Genomic DNA, 25,208 nt, shown 5'->3' with positions numbered 1-25,208 from the left:
AAAATGGTTACCTTTCATAACTGTTGTTCTTCGAGATGTGTTGCTCATGTCCATTCCATTCTATGTGTGTGCACGCCCATGCGCACAGTAGTCGGAGACTTTTGCCTTAGTGGTATCTGTAGGGTCAGCTGTGGCGCCCCCTTGAGTGCCATGCTCATGCATTGGTATATTAGGCACCACTGACCCTATGCCCTCTCAGTTCCTCCTAGCCTGCAACTCCGACAGAGGGGTAGGAGGGTGAGTAATGGAATGGATATGAGCAACATATCTCAAAGAACAAGAGTGTTATGGAAGGTAACCGATTTTTCTTCTTCGAGTGTTTGCTCATGTCGATTCCATTCTAGGTGACTCTCAGGCAGTATCTATGGAGTTGGGCTCAGGATTTCAGAGTTTTGTGGCTTGCAGTACCGCCCTACCAAAGCCAGCATTGTCCCGGGCCTGCTGGGTCAGTGTGTAGTGGGACGTAAATGTATGGATGGACGACCAGCAGATGCCCTGGATAGGTACAGGGCTCAGGAAAGCTGCCAAAGAGGCCTGTGCCCTGGTCGAGTGGGCAGCGACAACAACTGGTGGCGACACCTTCGCTTGATCGTAGCAAGATCGTAGCGAATGCAGGCGATGATCCAAGAAGAAATTCTTTGGGTGGATACAGGGTGCCCTTTCATCCGGTCGGTCGCTGCAACAAACAATTGTGTAGACTTATGGAATGGCTTGGTCCTGTCAATGTAGAAGACAAGAGCCCTCCTAATGTACAAGGCATGTAGTCTACCCTCCTCTGCCAACTTAATGCGGCTTCAGAAAGAAGATTCTGGCTTGAATGAAATTAAGACACCACCTTGGGAAGGAAAGCCGGTGCAGTCTCAGCTGTACCTTGTCCTTGTAGAAAAATATATAAGGCAACTCCAAGGTGAGCGCCCGAATCTCCAAGACTCGATGGGCCGAAGTCACCACGACTAGGAATGCAACCTTCCAGGACAGGAGGAGGAGAGAACAGGAAGCCAAAGGCTTGAAAGGGGGCCCAACAAGATGTTACAGCACCAGGTTCAAGTCCCACAGAGTAATGGGGTCCTTGACATGGGGGTAGAGGTGCTAAAGGCCCTTGGGGGAATCTGACAGTCATGTCCTGGCCGAAGACCGACCTGCCCTTGAGCAGTGGATGAAATGCCAAGATGGCTGCCAGGTGGATCTCGATCAATGAAAGGGACAAACCCTGGAGCTTGAGATGCAGAAAGTATTCCAGAATGAGCTGCAATGAGGCCTGCTCGGGCTGGATGCCTTTTTCTGAGATCCAACAAGTGAACAGCTTCCACTTGGCGAGGTAGTTCACCCTGGTAGAGTTTTTACTTCCCAATAGGATCTGCTGAACGTACGCTGAGCACTGCTGCTCCTACTTATTCAACCACACAACAGCCAAGCCAACAAGTGCAGCTCCGCCAGGTTTGGGTGCAGAAGACTGCCATGGTTTTGGAACAGCAAGTCCGGCCTAAGAGGCAGCTAGAACAGAGTTGCCACCGAAAGGTCCAGCAGTGTGCTGTCCCACTGCTGGGGCGACAAGGCCGGCGCTATGAGAATCACCCTTGCTCTGTCCTACTTGATCTTTGTAAGGACCCCGGGGAGCAACGGTACTGGAGGAAAGGCATACCTCAGAGCCCCCAACCACAGGAATAGAAAAGCATCCAACAGGGGCCCCCATCCAAGCCTCTCATCGAGCAAAAGACGTGGCATTTCCTATTCTGTCTGGACGCGAACAGGTCCACTCGGGGAGTTCCCCACTTGCAGAAGATGAAACTGACCACCTCCGGGATGGAGGGACCAATCATAGCAAGACAAGAAGATCCTGCTGAGGCAATCTTCCAAGGCATTCTTGGCCCCTGGAAGGTGCGCTGCAATGAGATGTATACCATACTGCAGACAGACGTCTCAGAGCCTGACAGCTTCTTGACAGAGGGCCGTCGACCTGGCTCCACCTTGCTTGTTGATATAGAACATGGCAGCCATGTTGTCTGTAAGGACCTGAACCACTTTGCCCAGTATATTAGGTAGGAAGGCTTGGCAGGCCAGGCACATCGCACTGAGTTTCCTGACGTTGATATGCAAGGAGCGATCGTGACTGGACCAATGACCTTGTGTACTGAGATAGCACAGATGGGCTCCCCACCCCAGGTCCGAAGCATCAGAGACCAAGGCTGTCAACACAGCCAGAGCCTCAAAGGGAACTCCTTCCAGCACCGCCGCAGGGTCTGACCACCAGGTGATAGACGACAGTACACTGTCTGGAATTCTGATCACCCGTTGGGGCCATAAGCCAATGCCAGCCATGCCTGCAGGGGCCTGAAGCACAGTCGCACGTGCTGGACCACACACGTGTAGGCTGCCATGTGTCTCAACAGTTTCAGGCACATGTGGGCGGTGATGAGTGAGTGGGCTCGCATACACGAGATGAGGTTCACCATGGCTTGGAACCGAGTCTCGGTGAGGAAGGCCCTGGCCCGAGCAGAGTAGAGAACCACTCCGATGAATTCTATGCATTGCACTGGGGTTAAGGTTGAGGTCAGACAGACCAGCTCGAGATGCCTATGCACCTGGTCTCGGGACCAGCCCCGTATCAACCAGTTGTGGAGGTATGGATACATTTGTACTCCCTAACGTCGCAGGTAAGCGGCCACCGGCGCTGTGCACTTTGTGCACATCCTCGGGGCTGATGAGAGACCAAAGGGCATCGCCATCAACTGGAAATGGCGCCAGCCCAGCATGAAACAGAGCAAGTGCTGGTGCCCTAGAAAAATGGAAATATGGAAGTAAGCGTTCTTTAAACTGAGGGCGGTGTACCAGTCTCCCGGATCCAGGGAGGAGATGATGGAGGCCAGGGAGACCATGCAAAGCTTCAACTTCTCAAGAGACTTGTTGTGGCGACACAGGTCCAGAATGGGTCTGAAGCCCCCTTTTGTCTTCAGAATTAGGAAGTAATGGGAGTAGAACCCTCTTCCTTACATATTTCTGAGGAACCTTCTACACTGCCCTCAGGCACAGGAGGTTGTCGACCTCCTGAACGAGGAGTTGCTCCTGAGAAGGGTCCCTGAAGAGGGACGGGGAAAGGGGGTGGGAGGGGTGGTTGGTGATATACTGTAGGGTATAGCTAAGGCTAAGATTTTGTCAAGGATATTTTTAGTAAAGTCATGGACAGCTCACGGATAAAAAAGAAACATTCATGGAAGACTTAAAATATCTGGGACAAAATGGGGATCTGCGGATCCCCATACTGCCGGAAGGGGGGGCAGCTGTGCAGGGGCTAGAAGCCGCCTACAGCAGTTGGGAGCTGCAGGGTACCCCCAACACCCATAGCTCAGAGGTTCCCCTGCTGCCAAAAGCGAGCTCAGGGGTTCCTCCACCACCTACAGCGGCTGGGAGCTGCGGGGGACCCTGCAGCTCCCCACCACTCAAGTCACGGCAGTTGCTGGAAGTTACGGAAAAGGTTCAGAAAAGGGCAACTAAAACTATTAGGGGTTTGGAACGGGTCCCATAAGAGGAGAGATTAAAGAGGCTAGGACTTTTCAGCTTGGAAAAGAGGAAATTAAGGGGGGATATGACAGAGGTATATAAAATCATGAGTGGTGTGGAGAAAGTGAATAAGGAAAAGTTATTTACTTGTTCCCACAATATAAGAACTAGGGGCCACCAAAGGAAATTAATGGATAGCATGTTTAAAACAAATAAAAGGAAGTTCTTCTTCACTCAGCGCACAGTCAACCTGTGGAACTCCTTGCCCGAGCAGGTTGTGAAGGCTAGGACTATAATAGGGTTTAAAAGAGAACTGGATAAATTCATGGAGGTTAAGTCCATTAATGGCTATTAGCCAAGATGGGTAAGGAATGGTATCCCTAGCCTCTGCTTGTCTGAGGGTGGAGATGGATGGCAGGAGAGAGATCACTAGAGAACCCGTTAGGTTCACTCCCTCTGGGGCACCTGGCCACTGTCGGTAGACAGGATACTGGGCTGGATGGACCTTTGGTCTGACCCAGTATGGCCATTCTTATGACCTCTGTGACTAAATCACAGCCTTAAGTATAGCCCAATAAAAACTGCAACGAACACTCAACAGTCTGATGAGATACGGGACTAGGCCGACTGGAAAGGGCGGGATGGATCAATCAGATTGACGGGGCATTATACTCAGGCACAGCCTTAAAATGATTGCTTTTGGCCTCCCTGGCTTCTAGGAGGGTCAGGTTGTGCAGCCGAGCAGGAAGATGATGGGTATCACCGCTTATGCTCCTTGCCTTTCTCCTGTAGGAGCCCGCTTTGCAAGTTCCCCAGGACCTTGGACTGCTGAGGGGAAGGAAGGACGGAAAGGCTTCCTGGATTGTTGTAGGGTACGAAGGCCCAGGGAGCGGAGGGTGGTTTGGGAGTCTTTAGGTCCATGGAGCCTTGAGTCTGTAAGCTCAGAGAAGAGTCTGGTGCCCTTGAAAGGGAGGTCTTGGATTGTGGCCTGCATCTCTGCAGCGCCACACCAGGTGGCTGTCTTGGCTACAACCCTATGAGAAAAGGCTACAAAGCCTATGAGAATGCAGCCTCACAGGAGGGCGGAGTACCCCTGAATCTTCGGACCGCAGGTCCACATTCCCGTCTCCACAATCTTGGATCCCGGCACCGTATCCTAGCTCTCTAGCTAGACGACCCAGGTCACCGTCTACTAGGCGTGGGATGCTGGAGCCTCCCATGCTGCAGGTACTTCTGGCCACAGGTTGACTAGGCCCCAGTCTCTCTCATTCAGGTGGTCTCCTAGACATTGGTCACTGTCCTGGAGGGGTCGCTCAGAATCACGGTGCCAGTCCTGGTTGCCCTCCAGCAGTCCTCCAGCAGACGTCACTACTCGCCTTCGCTTCACAGGTCGCCATCCAAAGTCAGCAGGCAAACCCAGGCCTCGACGACTCCACCGTGTTCGCCAGTGGGACAGTGGTATGGATCAGACCAAAAATTTAGCCCTTTGCCCTGACAAGGGAATTCTCCTCGTGACACGTGAGACTGTCACAGCACCGACCATGGTGCTGTCACAGCAGGGACAGTGGCCTACCCAGTGGCGTACTGGAACCCATGGGTGCCAGTGATGCAGGTCACGTATTCCCAGCCCTTCCTGGCAGCCTTGGACAAGCTGGCCATGGCATCGCCGGCGTCGCAATCAGAGCTATACCGAGCCGGACACGGCACCTGCACACTGGACCCCAGCACCAAAGGAGCCTTCCCCAGATAAGGAGGGGGAACAGACTCTATTGTCCGCTGATGAGGTGGTGGCCAGGCCGTCCCACTCCAGCAGTCTCCCCCGATGATTTTAAGGAGCACCAGACCATCCTTAAATGGTGACTGAAAACTTGAACCTCCAGGTTGAGGAGGTCGCAGCGGAGGCCGACCTCTTCAATGTAATTTCAGCCACGAACCCTGCTGAAAGCCAGGCCCTGACAGCCGTGGGAGAGGCCCTAGAGCTTTGCCACTTCCTGGGGTCAGGGGTGGGTCCCTGGCCAGGCTGGGGGGGTCTGACCTCAGCGGTGGGCGTATGGCCTAACAAAGATCCTTTGCCCACAACCCCCTTGTCCTTCGGTGCCGAGGGGCTCCTCTTCTGGAACTTCTTCAGCACCGACGAGGAGGAAGTACTCGGTGTGATTTGGCTGAAGAGGACTCCAATGTGAAGGCCCTCAAGCAGATATCCTGCTCCTTTTATGTACGAGGATGAAAGTTTTTACAAATGCGACACTTGCCCTTTCTATGGGCTTCCCCCAAACACTTCAGGCAGCTGTCATGGGGGTCACTGATCGGCATCAGCCTGCTGCATGACGCACATGGCTTGAAGCCAGGTGAGCGGGGCATGCCCCACTCGGGGCCAACACTCAGCCAGGACTCTAAGTACTCTAACTTAACACTACAAAGACTAACTAACTACTATTAACTATACACAGACTAGGTAGAACAAGGGACTATGAAGAACCACTAACGATCTTGCTAAACGCAAGACAAGGCACTTCAACCAACTGTTATAAGCGGTAAGAAGGAACTGAGAGGGCGTAGGGTTGGCGGCGCCTAATATATGCACGCATGAGCGTGGCATCCAACGGGGCATCACAGCTGACCCTACGGATACCGCTAAGGCAAAAGTCTCTGACAACTGTGCATGTGGGCGTGCACACAGCTAGAATGGAATCGACATGAGGAAGCACTTGAAGAAGAACTACCTGTTTAGCAAGTAGGAGGACTCTTCAAAATTTCTCTACCTTAGCAGGGAGCAGCAAAAGAAAGAGCCTTCTCTATCCATATTCATCCTCTCAGCTATGTTGAGAAACTGCTTACTGCATCAACCTTATTGTGGGGTTTCTTAGTATCTCTCTCCTTGCTTCAGTTTTGGTTTTGTTTCTCCCCCCCCGGCTCACCTTAGTCACTTTCTGAGCCTCATTACCATCCAGTTTTTTTGAATACTGGGACCTGCAAGGCTAGTTGGTGGAAAGAAAAAACAGCCCTTCTTTCCCAAAATAACAGACCCTTAAGATAGAGCTCCAAAACACCAAAAGGCATAGCCATCTCCAATGAAATTCAACAGGTATATGACCAAATTCCATAAGTAGCTCTAGTTGTGCTTCCTCCCCGCTCCCAAATTAAACTAGTGATTGTAACAATCACATAACTTCAGGACAAAGTTCAAAAAAACAATATCATGGAGCCACAATAAAATGGTGGGATTTGACATTAAGTATAATGAAAGATTAATGCTTTTTATTCAGATTGTTCACATCCATTAAAAAGGTGAATATTTTCACCATCATATATGTTAGTATTTTTATACTCTTCCTACTTTTGACACCCATATGACATCCATTATAGCTTTCTGTTTAGACAGTCACTGTTACTAAGTGCAGATGAAACATAAAACAAATATTTCTTGATGATTCCTAGATCAACTGAGAAACATTTCCACCAGGTATTGAAAATCTGACAAGTCACAGATTCCTGTAGACTCATATTACTATAAATGAAAGGCTAGAAAATAGTTATTTAATCCGATCAATGTGAATAGCTAGTTAAACATGATGAAGAAATTAGGAGATACTACTTAAGGCTTTTGCTTCTCCAATGTATTTTCCCCTACAACATACCTTAATTGGAGAAATATGGAAGTGCTCAAAGAAACTGAGGGTTGACATATCAGTTAAGGAAGATTCCATCAATTCAGTATTAAGAGCATCTATATCTTGCTGAATTAACTTTGTCTGTTTGTAAAAAAAGAAAATTTTAAATCAAAACTCTGGTTTCCTTAATGTCAACCTGAATTCAAAATGGAAAAAAAAAAAAAAGCTATGGGATCAAAGAAAGGTAAAAGTAAAATAATTACACAATTGCTTAGATAGCTGTAGCAGAGATGTCCTCCAAGTACACAAGTACAGTACATTAATTATCCATCATATACTAAATTGTGATAACTATGTTCATTTCTTCCTTATTCAAAAGGGGGCAAACTAATCCTTTCTAGATGACCTATTACACCCGTTTTTCTTTTGATGGGTAAATTTTCTCATTTTGCTGACAAATGTAACTTCTCACATTTATTCCATCTCACTCAAGATTTTTCTTTTTTGATTTTTCTGTCATTCTTTAGTTTTCTAATACTTTATTCATTGAGATGGAGTGCTGAGTACAAATTATAAACACTTATGATTTCCATGAACTCTTAGGTCACCTAAAGCTTTTTTCCCCCCACTCAATTAGACAGAGCCTTCAGTTCCACCTGGAAATAAGAAACTTTATGAGTTTGAAAGTTTCACTTCAAGAAAAACCAGTTTGTAGGAACTACTCTCACACAGAAATTATGGGGGATCTTTTCATTTCTGAAGATGTATAGATGACAAAAAAACGTTCCGGTCTTACACTGCACAAGTAGCACCTGCTGCTCCCTTAGGAAGAAACAGAATGAGTATGCATACTTTACAGCAAAATGATGGGGTCTAAATTAGTTGTTACCACTCAAGAGAGAGATCTTGGCATCGTTGTGTATAGCTCTCGAAATACATCCACTCAATGTCCAGCGGCAGTCAAAAAAGCAAACAATGGTGGGAATCATTAAGCAGATAAGACAGAAAATACCATATTGTGTCTATATAAATCCATGGTACACCCACATCTTGAATACTGCATGTAGATATGGTTGCCCCATCTCAAAAGAGATATATTGGAATTGGAAAAGGTTCAGAAAAGGGCAACAAAAATGATTGGGGGTATGGAATTGCTTCCGTATGAAGAGAGATCAATAAGATTGGGACTTTTCAGCTTGGAAAGGAGACGACTAAGGGGCGAAATGATAGAGGTCTATAAAATCATGACTGGTGTGGAGAAAGTAAATAAAGAAGTATTTACTCCTTCTCAAAACACAAGAACAAGATGTCACCAAATGAAATTAATAGGCAACATGTTTAAAACAAACAAACGGAAGTATTTCTTAACACAATGCAGAGTCAACCTGTGGAACTCCTTGCTAGAGGATGTTGTGAAGGCCAAAACAATAACAGGATTTAAAAAAGAACTAGATTAATTCATGGAGGATAGGTCCATCAATGGTTATGAGCCAGGATGGGCAAGTATGGCGTCCCTAGCCTCTGTTTGCTACAAGCTGGGAATGGGTGACAGGGGATGGATCACTTGATGATTACCTGCTCTGTTCATTCCCTCTGGGGCACCTGGCATTGGCCACTGTTGGAAGACAGGATACTAGGCTAGATGGACCTTTGGTCTGACCCAGTATGGCCATTCTTATGTTCAATCTGACAGTCAATTAAAATGGGAACTATTAACAAGCTCAATTAAAGATATTCTATATGTAAGTTAACTATGCATTTTTCATTAGCCCTATAAAATAATTTTATGTATCCTACTGCAATCTTGGCCCCCAACACCTTGTAGCCATGAGATCCACAAGTTGAACATGCATCGTGCAAACAAGTGTTTTAACATTTCTTACAAATAGTAGTTACCCAAACACTGACAAGCTACTACTAGTAGGTGCCCGCACCAACTAACAGAGTACCCAATTCTATACCTCAATTTGAGAATTCATATTTTTCCCCAACTGTCTGAGCATTCCACTGCTAGTCATTTTACCATTTGGAAGATGCTTTCAATTTGTTTTAAATTTGATTTTCAAAATACTTAATTGACATGGTAATAAATCAAACCTGTCTTAGCAAAATAAGTACTTTTTTCCTAAACACACATTACCCTTTGCCGTTCAGCTTCTGGATCTGTAGATGGCGTGAAAAGCCCAATAAGTGCTCCTAGAAACCCCTGATCCAATTTCAATGCCATCTCCTGGATAAGAACCATAAAATATCTAAGAAAAAATAAAAGGAAAAATATGCTGACTTTTTCATACTAAAATCAGAGATCATCTTGTAGATACAGATTTAAATTAACTACCACATGCTGGGTACTAAGGTTCAAGCTCATAATAATATTTTAAAGCTCTGGTTAGAGTATTAGAAGCATCAGTTTATAGCTGAAGGGGCCTAACAGAAAGACATCTGAAGAGATCCGCTATTAATAGTAGGCTACAATTCAACACAGAAAAGGCACAATCCATTAATAATCTAATCTATTTAGAGTTTATCCTAATAACTAACTGGTATTTCATACATTACAATACAATTGTTTCATGAAACAAATTCTGAGAAAGAAGTAAAAGGTCATGGGATACGTGGCTTCAGACCCTTAAACCCTCATTCTGACCACGGGTAGAACTCCCATGTAAACTGCCCATTTACCTGGGTGGTCACCAGGGTTTGTCAGCTTCTGGTACGGGAAAACTGCATTTACAACATAAATCTTCTTTGACTGTGTTTAAGTAGCTAATCAAACTAGCTTATGCTGGAAATATACCAATGACACTGAGACTTGTTTTAGTACTTGGGCTGGAAGACTTGGTACGCTAATTGCATCTTAGCATACAATGGTACAGGCTCAAAGTATTAGCTCCACAGGTATTAACATTTCTAAAGCAAGGTATGATATGCTTTTACTTACTTGAACTGCAGTACTTTACTGTACTCATTGAATCTAGTGATGATGCTGATATCTATGAATGGTTTTGGCTCTAATAAAAAATGTACAAATTAGTTAGTTTTATAATGGATTCCATTCTGCAGTTAAATCAAAATATTTAATGTCACAGCTAACTAATTTTAGATCACTCTTGCATACTTACCTGAATCCAAAGCTATTGACTTGGGAGGGGCTACAGGGTGAAACACAACTGGGAACATTGGACCAGGTAACTGGTTATCAACCTGAAACAAAGTCATATCAGATGAGCAGTATTTTAGCGAGAGTAAGATTTATAAAGGATTCCTTGGCTTCAGGCAGCTTAAGCAGCTTAGGTACATAATGATGTTTTGGAGTAAAAACTGTCATTTGCAAGCTTATTTTGTGTTTACCCTAATATCTGAAGCCTTGCCAGCACCTATTTATCAAGAAGAATTAGGACCATCAGAATAACAGTTGTGATTGGAAGTGTGCGAATAAGGTTTCAAATTTCAGCACAGGCAGGGGTTTAGGTGCTATTAAAAACACTGACTGTTTGTTGCTGTTTCATATTTTAAATAGTGAGGAGCCATATCTTGCAGTCCTTACTTACAAGCAAGGATCCCACTAAAATCAACTCCCCTTTATTTCAAAGGGATTTTTTTTTTTTTTTTAAGTTTTACAGGATTTGGCTCAAATCAAATAAGATGGTCTCTGTAAACTCCAGTTTCAACAGCCTAGTCACGTGCCCCATTCCAGTACACGTGCCTTACGTTATGATTTGAGATTCCAACTAAATATGGCATACAATGAATACTTGGTACCATATTGTATTAATGCTCCAAGTACAAAGCGCTGATGTGAACACTAAGCTATAAATGACTGAAGTGACATAGTAAGAAGCTAATAGAGCTTAGTAGACAGATAAAGATGGTTTAATTTCTTAAAATTTCACACCTCTGTGGACTGAATGGACTGAACTTTAAGTTTGTAAAGGTTTTATATAATTCGGCAAACAAAAAAAACGGAATATAAAAACACTTTCAGTTGTGGCCTTGAGTCAAGTAACAGTTACAGTCCCAGGATTTGGGAAAAAACATCCAGTTATGAGGAATATTACTGGTTATTTAAAGAGAGGTTCTTTACAGAAGTATTAATACCAGAATACCACAGGTTTTCTTCCTCCACAAACTCCTATTTCTCATTCTTTAAGGAAGTATTATCTACCCCTCGGAGAAAACTTTTAGCAAATATTCTCCCTTTTTCTTTTGACTGAAGAACACTAGAATCTGTTAAGCTTGGATATAATCAGAATCTACAATGTCAAATTTAATAGCTATATTTCCACTCTAAGAGCACTTCAAAAGATTTACCTTTGGTGCTGAATTCATGGCAGTGAATGAATGGGTATGCAATTACGGGAAGTGGTGAAGGGGAGGTTTGAAGCTCAAGTTTTAGAATGGAAGTGTTCTGACTGTACAAGTATGGTTTCAGACTTCCAATACACTGAAGAGTCCAAACTTTCGAACAATTATTACCAAGAATAGTAATTTCTATTTTGACTGCTCATGCTAGTAAACACCACTCCAGGTAATTCTTGTAGGATTGGACTCTGAACGTCTAGGCACAGCACAGAGAGTAAGAGATATCTCATAACTAAATGCAAAATACACAACTTAAATGCTGAAACAATGTTTAAAATTATTTTCTCTGCCACAACAAGATTTCCATCATGACCTCAATTATAATGTCTCCCACTCTTCTTTATTCTGCCCTACAGATTCCTCACCAGCACCACATGTGAAATTCTGGGATACAGTAAAGTCTTGTAGCATGTCTTTAAGGTCATCTAAGCTATACCGTAATGAAAAAAAGCTAACCATGAGCTCCAGATCAAAGGATTACTCACCACAAATACCTTGCGGCTACCACAAGAGGACTGTTAGCTTCAGATGATCTCACCTGCTGTGGAATTGATCTCAACGCTTACTAGCAATGCCTGTTCAGCCTATAGTGAATAATGAAAAATGATACCTGAAGCCAATTCAACTGTGCCCGTAAGCTTCTTTGGTGAGGAGACTGTTTGAACTCAATATGAATGCCCGATAGGAAGTTTCGTCGAATACTGCATTTGATTGGGAGGCGCATTTTCATCGGCATCTTACCAAAATTCACCTAGAAACACATTATACATTTTAGCTCCATTTGGCTACTATTATTGCTCCTAGATTTCATTAAAATGGCCTTCACTAGACATGAATGGGTGTTCAATTAAAAGAAAGTATACTAGTATTAAAAAAGTTGAATTTCCGGAGCTTTCTCGCTGTTCCATAATAGAATGGTTATTGAACTCATCATACACAAGCCAACATTGAATTTTTCTTTTTCTTAGAAAGAAGGAAAGAAAACCAGATGTTACTTTGTTACATTTGCTGCATATCTTCAGTTTGTTGAATGGAAAAGATAGGAGCAATCTTATCCCAATTTAAGGTGGTATTAACATTTTTAGTCAACAAAATTAAAGACATATGCATGCAAATGAAAATATTTTTGTGCCACAAATTTATGTAACTAGGATAATTTTCTGAAAAAACCATCACCCCATTATTTTAACTCAAAAATACTGAATCACAAAAAATTGTGTGCGCTATGTATCATTTATTTCGAACACAATCATAAATCAAAGCTACACAAAGACTTAAGGCCTATATAATTTATGGTAGTATAAAAGATTACCTTTTTGGATATAAAATAGAAGGAAAGGTCAGATTGTTTATAATACTGTATATCATAAGAGTTTTGTCTCTATTTTATTTAGCCTTAAAAACTTTAAGAGATTTTTTTCAACAATTCCAATATGCTTGGAATGTACATGTTCTACAAATGACTGGTTCTTTAGGAACATCTAAATCACAAGAGAGAAATGTTATAAACACCTGAAAAGCTGCAGATTGTTTTTCTGAATCAACAATATAAAAATGGATAATTCTATTTTTATCCTCAGACCACTATGCATTAACAGCTTTAATGCTATGTCCTCAATTTTTATCTGTGAATCAATTTGAGGATGATGAAGATTCCACAAAATGAAACAACAGCTCCCATTTTTAAGTAAGAAGCGATAATGCAGTAGTCAACATTTACATTCATCACTGCCCTAAAATAGATGGAATCCAATGACCACAATTCAGCAGGACACACCTATTTAGTAAAGCGCTTAAGCATATGTTTAACTTCAGGCACATATTTAAGTCCGGTTGACTGCAATCTGATTTCAGCACATAGACAACGCTGAGTTGAGTGGAAGTGTGACTGATATTATCTTTTTAGTGGCTGCCACCTGATCCCTAATATTACTACAGCCAAAGGAGAATTTCTATTAGGAAAAGGTGTAGCGGCCTAAATTTTTTAAATCAGATATCTGAGTTTTTCCACTAATTATGGTCTTGAATTCCAAAAGCCCAAAGTAAGTGAAATAGCCGATTGTCATAAAGTCCAATGTGCTTATAAAGTTTCCAGTTCCTGTGTCATAAAAAGGATGAGATGTGTTTCGGTGCTTCATAAAGAATATACATTAAATATAACTTCTGCATGGTAGAAACTTTTTAGACCAATTTAAACAAGGTTTCATAACCAAATTTTCTGCAAATTCTGGAATGTTTTAGTCCTAAACGACATACAACTACTGCACAGTTGAAATTACAGTGTGTGTCAGACAAATATCATCATCGTTTATTATAGCATTTGACAAACGTCTGATTGGAGAGGATCTGTAACATACTTAAATGTACAATTGCACACAATTGTGAAGGCATTTCCCAAATGAAAATTTTTACATGTTGTCTACATTCATTACTGGTACTAATATGGTAAAAACTGTTATACAAACTTTTCTATCAAAATTATTGATTAAACACTGAACAGCCACAAGAGTACCTCAAAGTTGTTGTCTATTTTAACCCAGCCCAGATCCTCCATGGTGTTTGTGGAAAGGTATTTCTGATAGGCTTTTTCCAACAGGTTTATCTGCTTTTGATTAAATGGCTTCCATCTCTGCTTTGGTTTCAATTCCCAGACAACACCAGAACTACAAGATAAGTACATAACGTAATTAACACTTCTGAATAAAAATGCATTGAAGTAGAGTATACCAAATTTTCTAATGTTTATGAACCATACAACGCCTCATTCCCATGTTTCTGATGCTGATTTCCATTCATCTGTCAAAATTATGATTCCCTCTCTGTCTGCCAAGTCAATGACTGATGAAAGTGGAAATGAAATTTATTTTTCTTGAAAACAGATTTCTACAGTTACTGTCACAACACAATGAAGACATGACCCAAATTACTAGTGTCCTTTTGTGGATATTTCTGTGCATCTATCTTTGTAATTTTTTGATGAGAGGCATATGATTTAATGCCAAGAATCAAGTTAACAGTAAAGTTATTTCTGAATTATGGATAGGAAATTGAAGAAAAGAACTGTTTATAATCATGCAGATAGGACTGTTTTCAAATTTAATTTGCAATTGGGAAAGTAAGTTACTAAAACGCAGAGTTACAAATGAACTCAAAATTTAACTTGCGTTGTATCACGAGGCACAGTACTTTAACTTGTCACATAGTAACTCCACTGTACTCAAATGAGATAATAGGACTTGAAGTCCAGAAATAAATGTCAAATTAATTAGGGAACTGTGTCAAGACAGGCATTTAAAAATCTATATTCCCTTGACAGCTCTACAACAGCAGACAAAATGTAATTTTAAAGATTCATCATATAATGCTAAAAAAAGTCCGATTTTAGAAGCATAATCCACTTCAAAATGACAGTTTTCAAGTGTATTAAAGTATATGCTTAAAACTACTCCTTGGTCCATTTAAAGGCAAACTTGCTTTCCATCTGCAGTACCTAGTAATCCCTATGTAAGCGATTTCTTGTTTACTCTCATTGTTGACCAGAGAAAGTCCAAGACTATGAAGTGACAAGTTTATTTCTTGATCAGGTTGCTCCATCTCCTCTGCTTGCCGTGCTTTAGAAACTAATGCAACGTCGTCTGTAAAAAGCAGTACTCTCTGACGTCCATCCAGAAAGGACACCCAGTGTATCTGAGTATTTGAATTATAAGGAAATTGACCACATTCATCCTGAGTTGGAAAAAAGAAAGGTACTTTAATTGGTTGCATAAAAAAAACAAAGCAAGGAGCAAGCAAAATAATCAACGGCCCAAATTAAGCAGAACAATTAGAATTTCTGAGGTGCCTTATTATTGCCTTTAATTTGTTGTAGGATATTAATGGGATGGAGTCTTCTGTCACTGGTGCTGCCTATACAACCTGTCCTTTTTTTTATTATTATTATTATTTAGAGTCTTGTGGATTATTAAACTGTTAAATAAGATATCCACATTTTTTAAAAGAAGCTAAGGGTAAATCTCAAGAATTGAAGACCTTAGAAGTACAATGACAGAGTTCAGAAAAATTAACCCCCTATTATACAGCACCTTATTATACTAATCACTATATTAAATGGACAAATGTAGTGTTTAAAAGTTATAGCATCCCCTTAACGTGTTAGAATTCTTTCAGGGTTAACACAACTGTGAATGGAGGAGAACAGAGAGTTATTTAGGCTTTTGAAATATAACTTCAGAAGTGAATATTAATGTAATACTCATGTAATGTACAATAATTAATATAATGCTAACCATACAGTGAGAAGATGTGTCTTAACATAAATTAAAACAAGATTGAATAGCCAGAAGATACAAGAAAGTAGCAATTTTCCGGTATGTAACGATGTTTACATTGTAAGGTGCCTCAATTTAAAAAAAAAAACAACAAAACAAACCACCATCACTAAAATTGAGAGAAGAAAAATAAATTCCACCTCTGAGACTGGTCATAAAAAATGCTCCTTTATTCCTCTGCCTGTCACTTTCCAGTTATTTTCTATTTTCCTGTCCTAGACTATGATCTAATCCTTTGCCCATGCAAAATTGTCCATCAGCATTCCCCCGCCGCCTATGAAGTGCTGTTTCTGGCAGGATGGATTTGCTTGATCTTTTCCTATGTCTTCACCTTGGTTTTGCTTGCCTTTCTTCCTGTTTCCTGTCTCAGCATGGTCTTTCTACCCTGAGGGCATGGCTACATTTGTGAGTTAGAGCGCATTAAAGAGCGCATGGGTGCCCTAATTCACGACGCGTCCACACTGGCAAAGCACATGGAGCGCCCTGACTCCGTGGCTGGAGTGCTCCTGATAATCCACCTCCATGAGAGGCATAACGCTTGGTGCACCCTGGCTGGAGCACCGTGGAGCCAGTGTGGATGCCCTGGTCTGTTAATGCGCTCTGATCAGCCTCCAGAAGCGTCCCACAATGCTTGTTCTAGCCACTCTGATCATCACTTTGAACTCTACTGCCCTGCCCTCAGGCGACCAACCATCAGACCCGCCCTTTAAATTCTCTGGGCATTTTGAAAATCCCCTTCCTGTTTGCTCAGCTTCAGTGCATCTTTCCAGGTGACCATGCCTCCATGTGCCAGGCGATCCCCAGTCTGGAGCAATGGCGAGGTGCTGGACCTCATCAGTGTTTGGGGGGAGGAAGCTGTCCAGTCCCAGCTGCGCTCCAGCCATAGGAATTATGATACCTTCGGGCAGATATCAAGGGACATGATGGAAAGGGGCCATAACCAGGACACACTGCAGTGCTGAGTTAAAGTGAAGGAGCTGCGGAATGCCTACTGCAAAGCCTGTGAGGCAAACAGCCACTCCGGTGCTGCCCCTGCGACCTGCCGTTTCTATGAAGAGCTGGACGCAATACTCGTGGGTGACCCCACCTCCACTCCGAGGATCACCATGGACACTTCAGAGCCCAATTCAACAAGGCAGGAAGAGGAGGAAAACGGGAGCAAGGGTGCTGAGGAGGAGGAGGAAGACACCCTGGCATCCCCTGATGCATGCAGCCAGGAGCTGGTCTCAGCCAGGAGGAAAGTAGCCCGTCGCAGCGGCCGGTGCTTGGGGAAGAATAAACACCAGAGGAGGTGCCCAGTAAGCGGCTTTTATTTTGGGAAGGAAGTTGTTCGGTGTGGACTTTTGGGGCAAAGAGGGTTAGGGCTGCATGCATGTCTAGATGCGGAATAGGGCATTGATGTGCTCTCTCACATCCCAGTAATTGGCCTCAGTGATCTCTTCAAAGGTCTCATGCAGAAGCTGTGCAATGCGCTTGCACAGGTTCCTTGGGAGCGCTACTGTGCTCCTTGTCCCAGTCAGGCTAACATGTCCACACCACTGTGCTGTGAGGGGTGGGGGGACCATTGCTGCACATTGCTGCACACGGGCAAGCTGCATATAGACCAGGGCAGAAGCCGCATTAGTACTCGGAGTCCAGGTGGGCTGGTGCCAGAATTAGAATATGCGTCCCATCTATTGCCCCTCCGCAGTTAGGGAAACCCATTTTTGCAAAGCCAGCCACATGCATGGTTCTTCTGAGCAGGATGCAATTAATGGCCCTGCAAACTTGCATCAACACAATTCCAACTCCAAACTGGTGAGCGACCGATCCGTAGCTGTTTGGAGTTGCCAGCTTCCAGATTGCAATAGCCACCCGCTTCTCCACTGGCAGGGCAGCTCTCAATCTCTTGTCTTTGCGCTGCAGGGTGGGGGTGAGCTCATTACACAGTCCCATGAAAGTGGCTTTTCTCATCCAAAAGTTCTGCAGCCACTGCTCATCATCCCAGACTTGCATGACGATGCGATCCCACCACTCAGCGTTTGTTTCCAGAGCCCAAAAGCAGCGTTCCACAGTGGTAAGCAAGTCCGTGAATGCCATCTCGTGTCATATGAGTTACGTGAGTCGACATCATCTGACTCCTCACTGTCAGTTTGTAGCTTAAGGAATAACTCGACTGACAAAGGTGACGTGCTGGCGAGACCCATCAGCATATTCCTCAGCAGTTCGGGATCCATTCCCACAGACTGAAAGGGAAGACAGAGCACGCAGTACAAACAACGTTGAAAGATGGCGCCAAATGTGGACGGAAGCACAGGGGTTACTGGGATGCGAAGCGATGCATCACGGGGCATTGGGACAGGACCCAGAATGCCCCGCACCCCCGCCCCCTTCCCACAAGCCACAGCATCAGAATGGGACGAGGTGCTCTGTGGGATAGCTGACCATAATGCACTGCTCCCAATGCTGCTGCAAGTGCGGCAAACACGGTCACGCCAGTGCGCTTGCAGCTGACAGTGTGGACACACAGCAGTGCTTTCCATACTGCGCTCTCCGACGGCTGGTCTAACTCACAGCGCTCTACATCTGCAAGTGTAGCCATGCCCTAAATCATTTTTCTCTCCTACCTGCATGTTGTACGTGCTGCTGAACACTGAAGTAGCTCACAGTGAGCAACTCCTGCAATGCAGTACTCTACTCAATGGAAGCGTTTCCTCCATGTGAGGTGAAGGACATCTCCAACCCAGAAAAAATACATATTATATTCTGGAAAATAACTGCAGGAAGTGCTGCTTTCACCTGCTGCAGTCCAAATGGAATAATTAGAGTGTATACTAGTCACTTTTGATACTGGTATGAGTGACCATCTTCACTTGCTGCACCATTTCCTCTTTCATTGCCTCCTCTCTTTAGAGGTGTATCAGCAAAGACAGATTTCTAGTCCTGGCAGCAGTAACAGTCTACCCTTCTTACTCCTCATTTATACACAGCCTGCTTATTAGGCTGATTAATGTTTGTTCCAGATAAAGGAAATTGGGAGATCTGAGTTTTGCCCTACACACAAGGGCTTACAAGATTCTTCAACATACTCTCAAGTAGAAACAGCAACTACACAAAAGGTTACCTATGTACAGAAACAAAAACCATGACCTAACAAAAGCTCTTGCATTTTAAATGACCACATCAAAAGACAAGGCCTAATCTCCAGTCTCTCAGTGAACTCATGATTCTAGTTTGGGTCATACCTTCCCTCCCCCAATATTTTTTTTTTAAATGTACCTTAAGCAGATCGTGTTCACCAACATTTTGCGCATACGTCCAAGTTAGTTTTCTTATTCCAGTGGGATCTGCCCAGGCAAACAGTCGCACCTCCTTTGGTTTTAACTCCATCTCGTCCTGTAACCCACTGCAATAAAAAAAAGCAGGTAAATAAGCCACTAAAACTCATGGCATAAGCCAAGTTTAATATGAAGCACTGTATAATATCAGTTTCTTATCTTCATTATACTGCATTCAAGAAAAGCGCACAAGAATTTAGGTTCCTTACCTTCAACAGTAAAAACTGGATCAAAGCTGGAAAAAAGAGATGGCAGAATTCTTACTTTTACATACCTCTGTTTATATTTAAGGGTGTCCCATGGAGTCTGGTTAATGATAAGAGCTGGAGCAGCTCCCTCATGGTAATCTGAGAAGTTTATGACTGTAGAATTTTCAGAAATGTTCACATTTACCAGTATGCCTCCATTCTGTTGAAGATAAAGACTTGCACTGTATATAGTTTATTAAATATAAAATATGAACTGTAGTTACTGAAAATTAACTGAGTCACTTTGCATTATGATGTACCCTTTATAAACCATTTATAAATGAATGTACGTTTCAAGCATGTTACAGATGCACATAATATGTATAGTGGATAGTCATAAGCAACCTAATGATCTGCTGAACTCTAATTGTGAAAATGATTAACCAATTATACCATTTATTAACCCTTTATACACTATTTACAAATGTAACCTTAATGTAGGTTGTGACTGATTTTTAGTTAAATCTTTGAAATAGCTTTTAAGATTATTTGTTTCAGTGTACTGGCTGAAACAATCACCTTAAAATACTGAAGATGTTAGAACTTATATTCAAACCTTCATATTTATTGCTTCTTATGTTGGCATTCCCCATGTAAAAAATGGCAATGTTAAACTAATTCTAACGAAAACTTTAATGGTTAATTCACAGAGAAAATCATCCTCTAAAATGGAGACACAGTTGTACATGTGTTCCACAAGCTTTAAGGGGTCAGCACTTTTGTCTTTGGATGGCAAATATCTTTTGGGGAGTGAGGGAGACCTTTCCTGGGTATGTAGCTGGTTCAGCCTACCAAGCAATCAAGCCTGAAAAAGCTTTCCCTGCCTTCTGAATCTTGTCTCACATAAGGAAGAGCAGAGGGTCCAATATGTCTTCCAAAGTCACAGCCACTCTCCCTAGTCATGTGAGGGTTACGGGCCTGAGAACAGTTGTGTCAAACCTTGCTATATGTAGCTTCAGAGGAGATTCTCCCACACAGACGGTACACCTCATTACCTTAGGCTTACTTTGTTGTTCTGTGGAGTAGTGCTGGGGGGAGGGTGCAGTTGTTATCAGTGAGGAGTTCTGTTAGTGGCCCTATTCAGCTAACGCATGCCTTCTGAAAATCTCCTAAGAGAACTGGAAATAAAAGGGACTGGAGGACTTACACTCTGCTATATGAAAATTAAATTTTATGTCAAAATTTCAAGTTAAGGTGGAAGTACTAAATCTACACTCTATTTGCATTGTAGAGACAGAGGATTGTGAAAAGAAGGGGTGTGGCCTAACCCTAGAGCAGTGGGACAAATCCAGACTGCCTTCAATATTTGCAAAGAGAGGCACAGCCCAAACAGTTTAGATCAGGTTGCAGGTCAGGACCCAAAAAAGGGGAGTCAAAGATATCACGCTTACATATCCTCTGTTTCTAACTATTTGAAAAAAAAATAAATGTAAGTGCCTCAGCACATCTCTCCAGACATCTACAATCCAAGGTCATCCACAACAATCAGTTGAATGACATGCCTAACAATCTGTTCAACCATTCAGTGTTTGGTTTTGATTATATGTAAAGTATCTCTGCTTTGAGTGACTTGTTTGAGCATGCAACACTTATTTGCCTAGAATTTCACAGTGGCATATAATGCAAGTAAAAAATTCAAAAATGTTATCAGTTTAAACATGAAACCATTTTTATACCATACTAATAACTGTCCACTATTTGTCAAGAATGCTACATCACATATCGTTAGGATGTTGTACTAGCTTAAGCATTTGAGATACATAAGTGATCTTCCCTTCTGTTATGGTGGCACACACATCACAGCAAATCTTGCTGCAAATAAAGTAAACAAATTGCAGGTGACTTATACCATTCTATTTATAGATCAATACAGCTGTGCAGTTCTTTATAAGCCTGTGAAGAAGTCAATTCCACCTAGTTTCATACATCTAACAAAAAGGATTTTTAAAAGTACAAACTGCATATCCTGCATAAGCACAAAGTGCATATCCTGCTATATTCACCCTGACTTTTCAATAGGTACTTTAAATCTATCTGCCAGCACTCAATGCAGGGGACTAAGGAATTACACTGAATTGGTTAACACCACAAACATAACAAAATTATAGAAAATATTATTATTTAAAGTCAAAGACTCACCAACTCTTCCAGACTTAACAAAGTACCATTGTCCTGTGTATTACAGAAGAACGGTTTGGATGCACTTTCACAGCCCACCACTCTGACACATAATTTACCAGACAAATTTTCAGGCCAAAATGGAAGACACTGGGGAAAAAAACATCAAACAAAGTGCATATGTAACATGATGATAATTCAGCAATATTGTTATAAAAGATTAGTTAATGACAAATATGGATTACTCTTTCAGATATTCTCCCTCCATACCGGACATCCAGCAGTACACATTTACACTGTCACTTACTAAGTTACTCCATCTATGATGATCTAAGAACCTTATATCAGACAGCCCACTGAATTTTCTTCATTAATTTGACAAACAGCTCAGCCTGATTAACAAAAATATGAGTATTTGTTTCTAAATATTTTACTTTACACAGAATCATTTGTCTGTTTTAGAAACATCTAAAGCAATAAAAACAAATAATACCTCTGAAGATGAGAAATAATTCCAATTACGAGTTGGCAAAGAGCCATTAGACTTGATTTCTCCAACTTCCAGCTCCAGAGAAGAATTGTTTGCTATGGTGTAGAACGGAGTTAAGGTAACTATCCTGGTGAGATTAAAACTACTCATTTTGATGCTAACTCCAACCTGTTGAGTGAAAATAACTTGGTTAAACTCAGCCCATTTCTCCATGGTATTTTCATTTGCTTGACATGAATAAAACAAGTGGAAAAGTAAACCTATATGTGATCCCATAAAGTTATTCCTTCTACATATTTATTATCCTATTAACAGCAATATCCAAAGGCCTCAACTGTTACTCAGCAGTAACAGGACCAGTACTAGAGACCACACAGACTCCAAGGAACAGAGACTGTACCTCCAAAGAAGTGTGAGATATACCCAATACAATGGACAGAGATTATTTTAGCAGTGGTATTTTGTATTCACTTAGAAAAGGGAAACCTAAGGAGGAGAAAATTACTGCAATAAAGACATGAGATAAATATGGCTTGATTAACGTGTGTGCGTGGGGAGGGGGGTCAGATTTTCGAAATGCTATTGGGAGAAAAGTGACAGGCTTTGGATTTAGCCTGGATGAACAGAGCAAGAGACGAAAAATGGAAAGTACCCAGAGGTCAATTTGGCCTTTAATAGGATAGGGGGTTGGTTCTAAAGGGTTACTAAAAAGGGGGATAAGTGGTTTTGGTTTGATGGGAAAGATAAAGTTTATCTTTAAAAGGAAATGTTTGTGGTCTCCCTATAAATGTTTCCATTTTGCCCCAGGATGATTATTTCAATATCTGCAAACAAGGTAATGTTATTTAGTTATCTGATTTTTTTTTAAGATAGCCACTGTATATAGTCTGAATCTGATTTTTCAAAGACTGACACACAAAATTAAGTGCATACGTACTATTTATTATTTGTAGCACCTAGAAGTGCCAGTCATGAACCAGGATTCGCTGTAGTAGGCACTGTACAAATAAATCAAGTATCTGCAACTTGACCATCTGTGTCTCTAACTTATCTGAGATAGCATGTGCATCTTTGAAAAGGTAGGCCTCACCATGTCCAAATATTTAAACATCTGTTTTCACAAACTAGGCCTGAATCCCCAGGTGGCCCAACGACTGGCCACCAAACGTCAAACTAAGTGGTATTATGCATACTAGTGTGATTATGTTAACAAACCAATGCACCCAAGAAAAACAAATGAAATATCAAGTTGGCTTTTGTTAAACTTATTTGTATCCAATATAGTTAATTACTATTATTAGCCTTCAGAAAGGTTAGTAAACAAATACAGAAAGTAGGCCTTACCAGATAGTCCCTGTCATTGCCTGGGCACTTTACACATCCATAACTTCCTACAGTATCAAGGGAGAAGCTAGTGGACCATGAACTAGTTGAAATACACAATTGGATCTACAGAAGAAAAAGCATTTTTAAAGTATTTTTAAGTAAATTTCAAAAACTTAAAAGTTCATATGCTGATAGACAGCAAGATTATCCATATTGTATTATTTAAAATATCTAGCCCAATTGTGTAATGGCACAGTGCCTAGGTCGTATGCTTTTAAAAATCCCACCCATGATGTATTACTAGCAATTTCACAACTGCAATTCCAGCTAGATGGGTTACTAAAACCACGAAGCTCTCGGGCTCTGGCAAAGACATGCACTGCAGCAGAAGATCGGTGATCACTGGAAGAGCGCACAAAACCAAATATGTCATGTGTTTTGGTAGCCCTTAGTGACCACAGCATGTAGATAAAGAGGGAGAGGAAAATATATAAATGATTGTGGTCTCTATTTAAAGGTCAGGGTAATAACCAAAAGATGCTGTCAAGACCAGTCTTCAATTATTGCTGACAACTTAAAGATGGAACGTCCAGGACTAAAGGCCTACATAATCCAAAAAAATATGAAAAAAGAGTAATACTAACAAATTGTTTCATTTATTTTGTCACAGAAACACTTCTTTTTTTAAAATCATGACTAATGTATTCAACACAATGTACCCTCAGACAAGGTAAATTTAACAGCCCCTCAGTCTGTTAAATTGACTATGATTCTAAACAGCTGTGAGAGAAACGATAGCCTTAAAAATCAAAAGCAAGCTACTATCTCACGTGTCTGCCCTCCCATTTAATGTACCTCTCTTCAAATCTAATAAATAAGAAATGAAACTGAGCAGCCACAAGACAATAAAAGCATCTAGTCCCCACAATAAGATGTAATTTTCTCCTCAAAATTACAACTCCCTTCATTATTTTTGTAAATACAAGATTAGCACTGCTTCAAATTTACCAACATTTTTTATTTCCTTTTCTTTAAAAGTTGCACTCCAGATTATATCAGTGCAGAATGAACTAATGCTGCGTTGCCTGCACAAGTTGCTCCCTTGTTTCCCCAAACTTCCCCGAGATATTGGGAAGAGAAAGACGCAAGAGAGAAATAAACTAATGTTAATTTTTCTTCTCAAGAGGAGAGGTAAATTTAAACAAAACACAAAAATGCTGACGTTATATTGATCAATTACTTTTAAACAAGTACTGATACTGAAGCAGGGTAAGAATTTCAAGGCTAAGCATGAATAATGTCAAAAGTTAAATAATTCCTCATTTGAGGATATTTTAAAAGAAATTAGGTAGCATACCTTGTTTTTACTAAAAATGTTCCTTTTCTTAAAGGAAAACAGGATAGTATCCCTGTAATCTGCTGGGTGTTTCACATGTATATCTTCAGCACGATACTGGAGAACCCGGGAAGTCTTATTGATTATCCAATAAGGACTGAACACAGACAGGATCATACGGCTACCAACTTGCCTAACATGTACATAGATATCTATTGTCATCGTATCTGTGGAATTGGAGGTAAAACACACAGGAAAAAATTCTGGCAGCTCATCATGGACTCTAAAATGTCCATTCCAGTTTTTACCCTGATATTTTATCAGAACTAACTCCATTATTTCCCCACTGATTCTTGAGTGAAGAACATCAGCAGCACTCCCTTCTAGCAACTCATGAGCTTCTGCGGTTCCCTAAAATAAAAACAAACAAATTTTAAGAGGCTTACTAGTAAAAACTATACAGTATTGAACAGTGGTTACTTCAAAAAGAGTACAATAGTTGAAATTCTACGTTTTAAGTCTTACCTGTTCACTTGACTCTAGAGTTTCCACTAAGGGGTATCTTTGACTACAG

The 25,208-nt window shown here is 41.7% G+C and overlaps 1 protein-coding gene across 5 annotated transcripts in view; it reads right to left on the bottom strand.

The window, feature by feature from the left end:
* Nucleotides 1–25,208, bottom strand: part of VPS13C (vacuolar protein sorting 13 homolog C) — a 192,168-nt gene that overhangs the window by 31,536 nt on the left and 135,424 nt on the right. For all 5 annotated transcript variants that reach the window (XM_027828023.3, XM_037910913.2, XM_043524468.1 and 2 more), the window contains 13 exons: nucleotides 24,656–25,045; nucleotides 23,317–23,421; nucleotides 21,976–22,140; nucleotides 21,504–21,632; nucleotides 19,391–19,524; nucleotides 19,058–19,184; nucleotides 14,962–15,197; nucleotides 13,984–14,134; nucleotides 12,082–12,222; nucleotides 10,232–10,313; nucleotides 10,051–10,120; nucleotides 9,250–9,361; nucleotides 7,137–7,250 (listed from right to left, as the gene is read on the bottom strand). In XM_027828023.3, the coding sequence (XP_027683824.2) occupies nucleotides 7,137–7,250; nucleotides 9,250–9,361; nucleotides 10,051–10,120; nucleotides 10,232–10,313; nucleotides 12,082–12,222; nucleotides 13,984–14,134; nucleotides 14,962–15,197; nucleotides 19,058–19,184; nucleotides 19,391–19,524; nucleotides 21,504–21,632; nucleotides 21,976–22,140; nucleotides 23,317–23,421; nucleotides 24,656–25,045 (1,956 nt within the window). The remainder of the gene's footprint in view (nucleotides 1–7,136; nucleotides 7,251–9,249; nucleotides 9,362–10,050; nucleotides 10,121–10,231; nucleotides 10,314–12,081; nucleotides 12,223–13,983; nucleotides 14,135–14,961; nucleotides 15,198–19,057; nucleotides 19,185–19,390; nucleotides 19,525–21,503; nucleotides 21,633–21,975; nucleotides 22,141–23,316; nucleotides 23,422–24,655; nucleotides 25,046–25,208) is intronic.

Source organism: Chelonia mydas, chromosome 10 (assembly GCF_015237465.2).
Source record: "Chelonia mydas isolate rCheMyd1 chromosome 10, rCheMyd1.pri.v2, whole genome shotgun sequence".
NCBI classification, from domain to species: Eukaryota; Metazoa; Chordata; order Testudines; family Cheloniidae; genus Chelonia; species Chelonia mydas.
Note: the sequence above shows the minus strand (reverse complement) of the source record. Positions and strands in the feature narration are given on the sequence as shown.